At 34.4% G+C, this 13057-nt stretch overlaps 1 protein-coding gene across 23 annotated transcripts in view; it reads right to left on the bottom strand.

Annotated features, from left to right (window-relative positions):
• FOXP2 (forkhead box P2) overlaps positions 1-13057 on the bottom strand; it is a 608228-nt gene that overhangs the window by 118297 nt on the left and 476874 nt on the right. For 6 of the 23 annotated variants that reach the window (XM_034963386.3, XM_034963391.3, XM_055114452.2 and 3 more), the window contains one exon: positions 3941-4015. The exons of the other annotated variants lie outside the window; for them this stretch is intronic. In XM_034963386.3, the coding sequence (XP_034819277.1) occupies positions 3941-4015 (75 nt within the window). The remainder of the gene's footprint in view (positions 1-3940; positions 4016-13057) is intronic. 23 annotated transcript variants of the gene reach the window in all.

Below are 13057 nucleotides of genomic sequence, written 5' to 3'. Positions count from 1 at the left end.
AAAAGATTCATCTGGCTCAATGCTAAAGGTTTTAAAAATAAGAGCCAAAGACAAAGACCCTAAGCATTCCACATAATTGCCTTCGCAGTTAGAACTAACTGGCAGAATCCTATGTAAAACAGTATTCACTTAGGTGTAAAAACCTGTAGGCAACACTAACAATAAGATTACTTGCAGATAGGTGTTAATGAGGTCATTCAGGCAGATGAGGTGCCAACAGGGTATAGTTAGAGAGGAGTGAATGAACTTGGGTTACTATCTTGTAAGGAAGCCAAAGATTGTGAAATTTAGAATCTTGGCAGAGTTACTCATTTGTAAAGCTGTTTGATAAATCAGGAAAAAAAGAAAGGCATGTATCCTAGTACCGAAGTTTGAAAGAAAAGTAAAATAAGTGAAGATTTTTTTTTTCAGATTAAACTAGACACTATTTGAAAAAACTGAATGTGAAAAGCAAGCACTGAAAAGTATTCTCTAACAATGAAGCTCTCTTACTCTGATACCCTCGTTTTTTAAAGCCAGAAATTAATGCCTTTTTATCTATTAAATTCAAAGTTATAATAAGGACATTATATTGTTACTCTTAGAATAGTGAATATACAATCGAAGGAGCCCAAATATTTCTTTAAATACAACAAGTAGATAAAATTTAGAATCACAATTTTCACATAAAGATAAGTGCATACAATTACTGCCCAGTATTGCAATGAATTGATAGAGGCACATTAAATATAATTTATTAGTGAGTACATTAAAATATCACTACTGTTCAACAATGTAATAGAGAGGTACAATACTCAGGGGATGGCCAATGTTTGATGGTTATCAATAAGCCAAGACACCAGAAAAAACCCTATGAAAAAATATTTTTATTGCACATTTTGCTAGTAAATTGATACAATTATATCTGAAAAAGGATGGTATAATGAAGAGCTTTTGACCCCTGTTTAATATCAAATATGTAATATTATTTCCTTGAGATAATTTGGGCTTTAACCTTCATTTGGTAATGTAAGTGGTTTTCTCTCCCTGCAATTTTTGGCACTTTACTTTAGGCTTGTTAATAAAATTAAGAGATTTTTATTTTTTAAGTGAAGTGGGTGTGATAGGAAGAGTAAAAATTAATTTAATCCACCAATTTGGAACATGTGCCTGAAAATTTTGGCTTGTATGTGTGTGTGTGAAGGCTGATCAACCACAGAAATAATATGTGTGACATTAAATTAACACTTTGATAGGCATTATGTAGGGTCTCTTAAGATTTGCAAACTATTGTAATAATTCACAATTTATTATTAATGTCAGTTACATAGTGATGAAAAAATATGGCAGGCTTTAGGTACCCCATCTATCTTTTTGACCTCTTTCTTCCTTTTAGCCCACCAGTACTCTTACGGTGTTCCAGACTACCACTCTGGCATATTGGTACTTATAAATGCAATGAATACTAAAACAGAACCATGTCCATCACATAGCAATTGTCAATTATGAATAATATAGTATTTTTTCTGGTTAGTATATTGATTTTAAATCACATTATGTAGCCATTTTAGCATGCTGAAGTTTATATATAAGGTAATCAATAAAGGAAAATAAGCAGTTAATATTACTTAAATAATATTTCCCTTGTGTTGTGAAGCCAAGAAGCCCCATTTGTAAAGTCACTCAATGACCAAGATGAAGTATGAAATTGGCACACTACAGAGATGGCAAAGATCTGATGGCAAATGCACTGCTATGCTCCTCCTTTCCCACCAGCCATACCAGACCTCACTAATTCATACTGGTGCTCTTTCTATCTGAGAGATGAGATGCAGTCTCAGACACATGGAAGAACCTCAGACTTCTACTCAACACTGCATTCAAAGCAGCCAAGAACAATTTGGGATACCTTTGGAAAGCCCAATACACTGGTCATCACAAACTTGGGCAACAAATTCAGCTTTACCATTGAGAAATTACATGGCCTCTGGTTAATCATTTCACTTCTTCATGTCTCATTTTCATTCTGAAAATATGTCAGTGAAAATACAAATATTTGATGCTATAGATTTCTTTTCTCTCATCAGTAGAACAGAGATTTGTTTTAAATGGTAGAAGTAGTTTTAGATAAAGAGCAAACACTATTAGCAGTTAAGCCAGCTCACTCTTCAGTTTAACGAAAACAATTTTTCCACTGGGATTATTTTAGGAAAAAGTGTTACTAATTAGGAAAACTGTCCCATTTTTAATGCACTATTTTTAAAAGTAATTTTAAGTTAATTTTCTTTATTAAGTTAAAGTATATAATTGCACTTTATGTTTACCTAAAATTTATCTTCCTTTAAAATATACAGAGAATACTTAGAACTTAAGATTATTTTAATCTTTCACATAAACTTAATTATATCATATCAGCAAAACCTACCAAAATTTTTAAATTTTTGCTATTTTTCTTTCAAATGTTGTTACAAAAAAGCTTAGGGGGACCAAATACTATAGGATTAAAGTGAATGAGGCCACAAACCAGGTAATTTCAGGTCTCTCTGAAGCCAGCATATATAACATTTATTACCCATCCTTGACATTCACTATTTCTTTTTTTTTGACATTTACCATTTCTATAGAATAGGATATGTTATTGTTGCTTCCACTTTTGAGTTTATTTTGTATTGCAACTAACATTTTTTAAAGTTTCATATTTTCCATAAATATCCTTTCATTAATTTGACATTATTTTTATTGAAAACATTTTCTGTCTTTTTAACCAAAGTATGAAATTAGATATTTCTTCTTCATTCAGGAAGACATTGATTGTATATGAGTATTAATTTTGTTGTTGTTCGCCAATTATAATTAGGAAATATTATGTATAGAGTAGTAAAAAGTAAATAAATTTTGGCTGAGTCAATTTAGAAATACTCTAGCCCATTGAGCCTAAATAAATACATCAGTTCTTAAGGAAACAAGCAAAAGTTGTGTATAGTAGTCCTTTGGTATGTGTAGGGGATTGGACACACATAGATACCAAAATCCATAATTGCCCAAGTCCCTTATATAAAATGATGTACTACTTACATATAACCTATGCACATCCTCCTGTATACTTTAAATAATCTCTAGCTCACTTATAATACTTAATGTAAAATAAATGCTGTATAAACAGTTGTTACAATGTTTTCTTTGGGGAATAATGATAAGGAAGAAAAATGTATGAACATTTTCGGTACAGATGCAACCATCCACTTTTTCCCCAAATATTTTGGATCTGTGGTTGGTTGAATCCACAGATACAGGACCCATGACTGTGCAGCGCTGACTATATGTGAAAATACATGACATATGTTTCAAGATTTCTTAAGAATGCAGGTAGAATCTATGCTCAATAGAAACATGAAGTTGCTTTATTTAAAAATTCTTGAATGGAGACTTGAGGATTACTATCCATTTCCAAGGATAACTGCTATGTGAATTGGGCCACATAAACAATTTTCACCAAATATTACAGTCCAAAGTGACAAGTTACACTCTAGTGGCAGAATGTTTAAAAGGCCTTGGTATATTTATATGACAACTTGAAGAACATGGAACAGCAATTTTGTTCTAAAATATGTGTTGAATCAACCCATTATCTACGTCCATTTATTTTCTGCATATCAACACTCCCTCATCAAATTATTCCTAAAAGTTCAAGAAAAGTATAGTGGTGTTAAAGCCTTTATATATTTAAGGTAGTCAACTCACAGAAACTGTGAAATGTGTATCTAGTGAAACATAACTGAATTGAGAACAAAAGAAGAGAAAATCAACTAATTACATCTGTATCTTAACGTTAGTTGTATCTTGATTATCTGCACCAATGGAAGGGATTGGCTATAGAAAATCACATACAATCTATTTAGTGGGACTGGGTCCATGGCCTTGTGCCTAGTAGCTGAATTTCTAATTGCCCAGTGTAACTTACTGCAAATGTGTTGTGAGGATGCCCATCACCAGAAGAGTGGCCACAGATACATAATTTTGTTTCTGGAAGCAATTCCTAGGTTAAACAAAGAGAATCAGGAGTTGGCTTTTTTTTCAATCTTAAGGCTTCTGCTAATAACGTACATTATCATTTTTAAAAATCTTTTTTGGAATTATTATCTTGGTAGGTCAAAATAGGGAAGAATATTCCATCATCGTCTCACAGTTAACCAGTATAGATTTTTAAAATAGAAATAATTTGGCAGATGGGAAGTTGAATATTTGGATCATAATAAATTAACCCATAACCAAAAAATCCACTGATTATGTACCATGATACTGCTGTAGGAACCTTACTTCCCACTTGTAAGCTAAGAATCATACATACTCCTATATATTTAAATGACACTGCAATTTTGGTGTATGGGATGTTATTTGTTCTTAAAATGTAATCATCAATAATTTTGAAAAAGCAAACCTCTGACTTGTAATCAATTGTAACCAGTACAAATGAACATAAATCCTGTCCTACCATGTCATGTGAGAACAATCACAATAATTTATTTAGATTAACTGCTGTGGTTATGCATTATTATATAAAAATTATTGCCACTAAAATGTATCTAAGACTATGCAACCAACATCCATAATATCTGTTAAAACCTGTTGAATTGTACCATTTGCATTGAAAACTACTCTATATACTCAAATGTATAGTTTGCATTTTTATCTGTAAAAGCAAAGTGATTATTTATTGATAAATGACATAGAATGTCATTTTTTACCTAAGTAGCATTAGACATTTCAAAGATTTTGTCTGAAGGGCAAAAGGATTACACTGCATTTGAATAGACCATGTGACAACACATCCTTAGACTTCATGTATGATATGAAAGGATGATCCCCATTCATAAGATACACAAGGGAAATTATAACTATACCAGAAAAGAAGAAAAGCAAGGAGGGATGTGTTAAGGGTGTCAGGGAGTATTTGTAGTGGTTTGATGCATGTAAATATTACATCTTATAAATAATTCTTTTCAAATACATCTACGAAGTTCAGAGGTTATGTTTAAGAAATGGATTGTATATGCTTTACATGACTACATGCCATTTTCTTGAAGATAAGAGCAACATTAATTCAAACAGGAAAAATGGCTTCCAAAATATCCTTTTCCCTCTGTTTCTTAGGAAGAAGTATGTCACCTGATGCTAGCAGATGAAGACTGGGGGAAAATGTTCAAGTTATATTTTGCTGTCAGAATTCAACAAATACATTTTCATCTAAATTATTTTGTCAACAGCCTTGTGCTACTCTTGCTAACCTTATTTGGCACCAGTGCATAATTAGATACACAGGGGTGTGACTCCAATTGAAGGTGTTGGCATTGTAGCACTCTGTGAAAATATTAACTATGAGGTTAAATCCAATTTTCTCTTCTTTAATTAAATGCACATGGTACTAATGAGGTAACCTACTGTTCCTTGATAGCACTAATTAGCTAAGAGGAGAGTACACTCTCACACTGCAATTTAAACCTAAAAATAAGGTTGAAATATGCTAATTGCAGGCAATTTAAAACAGTACAAGTTGAAGAACTAGTCATAATAAGAGAAACTGACTGCTTTACAGCTAGGCAGCTGTAACTTTCGTTAAAATCAAAACAAGCCACACGATTTTTGGACTGCTATTTAACAAGGTCATAAGCATCCTTAAAAAATGAAATGCTATTCCATACCATAACAATAAACCAGACTAACACTAATAAAGCCCACAGATAGACACTCATTTACATAAAAAATAAGTGATTGTCACAATAACTCCAAATCTGCTGTGACACTGTTTATATTTAATACTGAAAATTAAACTCTATAAATAAGCAACACCATCTTAAATTATTTCACAAGCACCTATGTTAAATAAAATATCATAATTTTTGTCTCCAGCATTAACAAAACATGTTGGGATCCTGGAGTTTTGTCATCCCAGTCAGGTCAGAAGGTGATACAAGAATAAGTCTCACTCCTGGAGGAGTACATAAACAGGAAATATTGAGATAATGTACAAGTACAGTAATAAAAATAAACAAAAATACTATGGAATAAAAGCATACAGTTAATGCTACTGATCCCTTAAATGTAACCATCCCTTAAATGGTAATTTAAGGGATACAGGTGCCAAAATATTAGAAGGATTTCATTAAAAAAGAGGTTTTCATTAGAATTTGTCTAGTTTTGTAGCTTTGGGATGGAAGCTGCCTGAGGCTTCACCGTGAGAATGTTCCCCATTTTTAGCTCAACTGACTCAGAAACATAATTTCATAAACCTAACCATATTTCAAACATATCTTCTTTAGTTACTATCTCAAATATTTCCCAAATTTTAACAAAACGATAACCTTGACAAAAAACAAAACAAAACAACCCCCCCCCAAAAAAAAAAACCACAAGACCATGAAGAACCTTTTGATTCATCAACAATGATATATTTGGATTGGTACACAGTATATACTCATTATTTTTCGATTCCCTAAAATCTATGATATATCTTATTTTTATCAACCAGAAACACTGACTAACCAAAACACTCCTATCAAATCATTCCTGCTACCATAGAGATAAATAAAGCATATTAAAATGATACTGTCATTAATCTATCCATAGGAACAAGAGACACAGAACTGCCCCCGACACTGAGGGCTCATAGTGACATTTCTCTGTCCCTGTCACTCTGCATGCAAAATTATGAAACATAACAGTTAAATAATCAATAAAAATAAAGAGTTAAAAGGCAAAATTTGTGAAAAGAGAAAGTCAAATTAATCTAAACTTTACTGAAGAACAATAACTTAGAAGTAAAATAATCTATTGAAAGGCAAATGCTTTTAAGTAACTCTCAATAGTTTCTGCAACTGAAAGTATGTGAGAATAAACTTTGCACTATCATTAGCCCATCATCATATCTTGCCAACAGGTTTGGTTGAAGAAATTGTGCTTTGAAAACCCCACCCAGTTTCTTCTCATGGCTTCCCTAAAGCTTTCTATGACAGGCAGAGACAGAATGTTGGTAAGAGATGCAATAAAACTCTGATCAACCATGCTTTAACAGAACCATGAAGCCGCAGGTTTGTAAAGAAGTAGCAAGACGAATAAAATCAGACAGTCATTTAGAAATGGATCTCCTGTATAAGAATGCTTGTGATTTTTGTACATTGATTTTGTATCCTGAGACTTTGCTGAAGTTGCTTATCAGCTTAAGGAGATTTTGGGCTGAGACAATGGGGTTTTCTAGATAAACAATCATGTCGTCTGCAAACAGGGACAATTTGACTTCCTCTTTTCCTAATTGAATACCCTTTATTTCCTTCTCCTGCCTGATTGCCCTGGCCAGAACTTCCAACACTATGTTGAATAGGAGCGGTGAGAGAGGGCATCCCTGTCTTGTGCCAGTTTTCAAAGGGAATGCTTCCAGTTTTTGCCCATTCAGTATGATATTGGCTGTGGGTTTGTCATAGATAGCTCTTATTATTTTGAAATATGTCCCATCAATACCTAATTTATTGAGAGTTTTTAGCATGAAGGGTTGTTGAATTTTGTCAAAGGCTTTTTCTGCATCTATTGAGATAATCATGTGGTTTTTGTCTTTGGCTCTGTTTATATGCTGGATTACATTTATTGATTTGCGTATGTTGAACCAGCCTTGCATCCCAGGGATGAAGCCCACTTGATCATGGTGGATAAGCTTTTTGATGTGCTGCTGGATTCGGTTTGCCAGTATTTTATTGAGGATTTTTGCATCAATGTTCATCAAGGATATTGGTCTAAAATTCTCTTTTTTGGTTGTGTCTCTGCCAGGCTTTGGTATCAGAATGATGCTGGCCTCATAAAATGAGTTAGGGAGGATTCCCTCTTTTTCTATTGATTGGAATAGTTTCAGAAGCAAAGCATTCTTATACACCAACAACAGACAAACAGAGAGCCAAATCATGAGTGAACTCCCATTCACAATTGCTTCAAAGAGAATAAAATACCTAGGAATCCAACTTACAAGGGATGTGAAGCACCTCTTCAAGGAGAACTACAAACCACTGCTCAAGGAAATAAAAGAGGATACAAACAAATGGAAGAACATTCCATGCTCATGGGTAGGAAGAATCAATATCGTGAAAATGGCCATACTGCCCAAGGTAATTTACAGATTCAATGCCATCCCCATCAAGCTACCAATGACTTTCTTCACAGAATTGGAAAAAACTACTTCAAAGTTCATATGGAACCAAAAGAGAGCCCGCATCGCCAAGTCAATCCTAAGCCAAAGGAACAAAGCTGGAGGCATCACATTACCTGACTTCAAACTATACTACAAGGCTACAGTAACCAAAACAGCATGGTACTGGTACCAAAACAGAAATATAGATCAATGGAACAGAACAGAGCCCTCAGAAATAACGCCGCTTACCTACAACTATCTGATCTTTGACAAACCTGAGAAAAACAAGCAATGGGGAAAGGATTCCCTATTTAATAAATGGTGCTGGGAAAACTGGCTAGCCATATGTAGAAAGCTGAAACTGGATCCCTTCCTTACACCTTATACAAAAATCAATTCAAGATGGATTAAAGATTTAAACGTTAGACCTAAAACCATAAAAACCCTAGAAGAAAACCTAGGCATTACCATTCAGGACATAGGCGTGGGCAAGGACTTCATGTCCAAAACACCAAAAGCAATGGCAACAAAAGCCAAAATTGACAAATGGGATCTAATTAAACTAAAGAGCTTCTGCACAGCAAAAGAAACTACCATCAGAGTGAACAGGCAACCTACAACATGGGAGAAAATTTTTGCAACCTACTCATCTGACAAAGGGCTAATATCCAGAATCTACAGTGAACTCAAACAAATTTACAAGAAAAAAACAAACAACCCCATCAAAAAGTGGGCGAAGGACATGAACAGGCACTTCTCAAAAGAAGACATTTATGCAGCCAAAAAACACATGAAAAAATGCTCATCATCACTGGCCATCAGAGAAATGCAAATCAAAACCACTATGAGATATCATCTCACACCAGTTAGAATGGCAATCATTAAAAAGTCAGGAAATAACAGGTGCTGGAGAGGATGTGGAGAAATAGGAACACTTTTACACTGTTGGTGGGACTGTAAACTAGTTCAACCATTGTGGAAGTCAGTGTGGCGATTCCTCAGGGATCTAGAACTAGAAATACCATTTGACCCAGCCATCCCATTACTGGGTATATACCCAAATGACTATAAATCATGCTGCTATGAAGACACATGCACACGTATGTTTATCGTGGCACTATTCACAATAGCAAAGACTTGGAACCAACCCAAATGTCCAACAATGATAGACTGGATTAAGAAAATGTGGCACATATACACCATGGAATACTATGCAGCCATAAAAAATGATGAGTTCATATCCTTTGTAGGGACATGGATGAAATTGGAAACCATCATTCTCAGTAAACTATCGCAAGAACAAAAAACCAAACACCGCATATTCTCACTCATAGGTGGGAATTGAACAATGAGATCACATGGACACAGGAAGGGGAATATCATACTCTGGGGACTGTGGTGGGGAGGGGGGAGGGGGGAGGGATAGCATTGGGAGATATACCTAATGCTAGATGACGAGTTAGTGGGTGCAGCGCACCAGCATGGCACATGTATACATATGTAACTAACCTGCACAATGTGCACATGTACCCTAAAACTTAAAGTATAATTAAAAAAAAAAAAAAAAGAAAAAAAAAAGAAATGGATCTCCTGGAGGCAACCTGACATAACTCCAGCAAATCACAGGGAAACACAATGTGAACGGATATTTTACGTGTTTGCATCTGTTTCTAATAAGCACCAAAGAACCTTTTAACAGTGAAAAGGCCAGACAATGTACTGGAATGGACTTTCAACATTAACTTCAGAAAGAATCTATTCTTCAATTAAATGTGAATCATTGTAATTTTTCTTTTAAAACAATAAAGTGTAAGTCATTTAGTGCTGAACATAAGAATGCTGGCTCTGGAGATAGTCTGCTGAGCTTCAGATCTTACACTTACTAGTGGTGTGACCTTGAGCAAAATACTTAGCTTCTCCTGTCCTCTCTCTCTAGACAGAGGATAATAAGTAACATCATCATAGGGTTATTAAATATGTTCAATTGTAAAGTAATTAGAACAGTGCTGATACCCATATACTTAACATTTATTAGCTATATACTTGTTAGCTGTCATTATTGCTTCAAAATAGTACTCAATTTTCAGATAAAAAGAATTATTGTTTCTACTATGTATAAAATGCTATTACTATTATAAAGGTTACAAAAATTCCCAAGACATTTTATCTGTCTTCAACCTAGCAGTAGACTTCATGATACATACTAAAGACTCTCCTATATGAGTAAAGAAATATTTTTTTCCTTTTAGAAACCTGGTGCAGCAAAGCAAGATGTTAATATAGGTGTGTTCATATTTAGTGATAAGGTGAAATGACTTGTAAGAAAAATAATATTTTTTGCAAGGTTGATGAAGTGTAATTTTCATACAAAAATATATAATATATACATGGTATTAATATTATATATTGATCTTTCCTAACAAATGAAAATATTTTAAATTATTTAATATAACTTGTTTCTTGAGGTTGGTTGAAAGGACCCTCAAATTTTTCTTTAACATGTTTAAAACTTTAGTGTCTTATAATATTTAGGATAAAATAATATCTGAATGGAATAGTGGTTGTCTTAGTACATTTATGTTGCTATAAAGGAATACATGAGGCTGAGTAATTTATAAGGAAAAGAGGTTTATTTGGCTCATAGTTCTGCACGCTGTACAAGAAGCATGGTGCTGGCATCTGCATCTGGTGAGGGCCTCAAGTGGCTCCCACTCATAGCAGAAGGGGAAGGGGAAACACGTGTGTAGAAATCACGTGGTGAGAGAGGAAACAAGAGGGAAGGAGGTGCCAGACTCTTTTTCACAACCAGCTCTGTGGGAACTAGTAGAGTGAGAGATCACTCACCATCACAAGGATGGCACCAAGACATTCATGAGGAATCCACTCTCATGACCCAAACACCTCCCGTGAGGCCCCACCTCCAACACTGGGGGCCAAATTTCAACATGAGATTTGGAGGAAAAATATCCAAGCTATAGGAGTGGTCTACATTTTAAAAGTGCAAAAATGAAAACATCAATGTTCAGCTAGTCAAGAAGTATGAACATTCTTCACGTTATAAAACAAATAAAACTTTAAAACAATAGCAAAAATAAATGGTTGATTTGCCTTTCTGCCCCTCCAACTGTTTTGTTGTGTTTGCTGATTTGATGGCTTGTTTTTAGGACATCCATCATATCTGATGGAAACTGTCCCAGGGACAATGTAGCTATTGGGTTGTGCCAGGATAACACATTTTAGCTTTGCAAATTCATACAACTTCATCCTTCTCCAGTCCATTTCTGAAAAACAAATTTTAAATTGCCTAGGTCAGGCAGAGAAGATGAAGAAAAGAGAAACCATACTTGAAAACTGTCTTGAGTATTCCACAAGACAAGCGGATCACAGAAGTTGTTCTCTTGTTTGGAGTCAGTCAACAAGAACCACAGATTATGTATCTCAGAGGACCAAATCTAAGTAAGTGCATGCCTAAAAAATTTTCATTCTTTATTCTGATATAGTTAGCCTTGTCTTACTTTCTTTTGTGACACAGACTCCAAGACCTGTACAACATTGAGAAGATGGTGGTGTGGACTGAGGAAGGAAAGGAAGTCCAGGGAGATAAAATTATTTGTAAAAAGTTATGCTTTTATTTACTTATTTTGAGGCTACTGTGTATCACATATCTGACTATACAGGTTCCCAAACTTGAGCATGTAAAATAATCTTTGGAGAAGCTTGTTATGATTGCATATCCCAGGCTACTTTCCTAGAGATTCAGATTCATAAGATCTGGTATAGCGTCCAGGGATATGCATTTTAACAAGCATCTTGATTATTGTAGTTTAGAAGGTCTATGATCATACTTTGAGAAATATTGCCCTCTGTTCAGGATATTTGCATGACAGGTATTTTTTCCTTCTTTTAGTCCATTATTCACTTAGTCAACACTTTTCAGTACCTACTATGAGCTATAAACTATATTAGCCATGTGGATATAAAGGTGAATGAAAATGGTCCCTCCATCCAAAAGAGATTGGAAAATAAAAAAAGTCTTGTAAATTAGGATACAACAACATAAGTGCCATTTGCACGGACTCCTGATTTTTTTTTGTTTTTCTTTTTTGTATCTGAACCTCTTTGGCAATCTGATAAAATCTAGAATAGCCTTCTCAGAAAAAAAAAATTGGTTGCATACAATAAAATAAGGCATTAGAAAAAAGAGAATTATATTGAGATTAGTTCTCAAAATATTTAAAAAGCTACATTTGTGAAATATTAATGTTATTTATTAATGAATTAATAAGATATAATAGCATATTTAATGAATTAATAAGATATAACAACCACCACAATTTTGAGTAATGGGCACAAATAACATTTCTAGATTTTTTTTTTTTTTTTTTTTTTTGACAGGGCCTTGCTCTGTTGCCAAGGCTGGAGTGCAGTGGAGCAATCTTGGCTCACTGCAGCATCCACCACTTAGGATCAAGTAATCCTCTCACCTCAGTCTCCTGAGTAGCTGGGACTACAAGTGCATACCACCATGCTCACCTAATTTTCTTTGATTTTTGTAGAGACAGGGTCTCACTATATACTCCAGGCTGGTCTTGAACTCCTGGGCTCAAGTGATCCTCCCACCTTGGCCTCCCAAAGTGCTGAGATTGTAGGTATGAGCCACTACACCTGGTCATATTTCTAGACATTTTTTATCAACTGTGATGAGATAGGAATATTTTTATAATTTCTATCACTGACAATGTCACAGATACTGTTAACAATACTGTGGTGTGTTGCCTACATTCCTAATAGAAGAATATGTTGAGTTTCAATTGGGAATAAAAATAAGAATACTTTTTCTTCCATTAAAGTTCATAAACCTCCTGAATTCTATCCATGGATCTTAAGTTTTAAAGCCCCTGTATTAGA

Source organism: Pan paniscus, chromosome 6, assembly GCF_029289425.2.
Source record: "Pan paniscus chromosome 6, NHGRI_mPanPan1-v2.0_pri, whole genome shotgun sequence".
Classification (NCBI taxonomy): Eukaryota; Metazoa; Chordata; class Mammalia; order Primates; family Hominidae; genus Pan; species Pan paniscus.
This window is presented reverse-complemented; position numbering and strand designations above follow the sequence as displayed.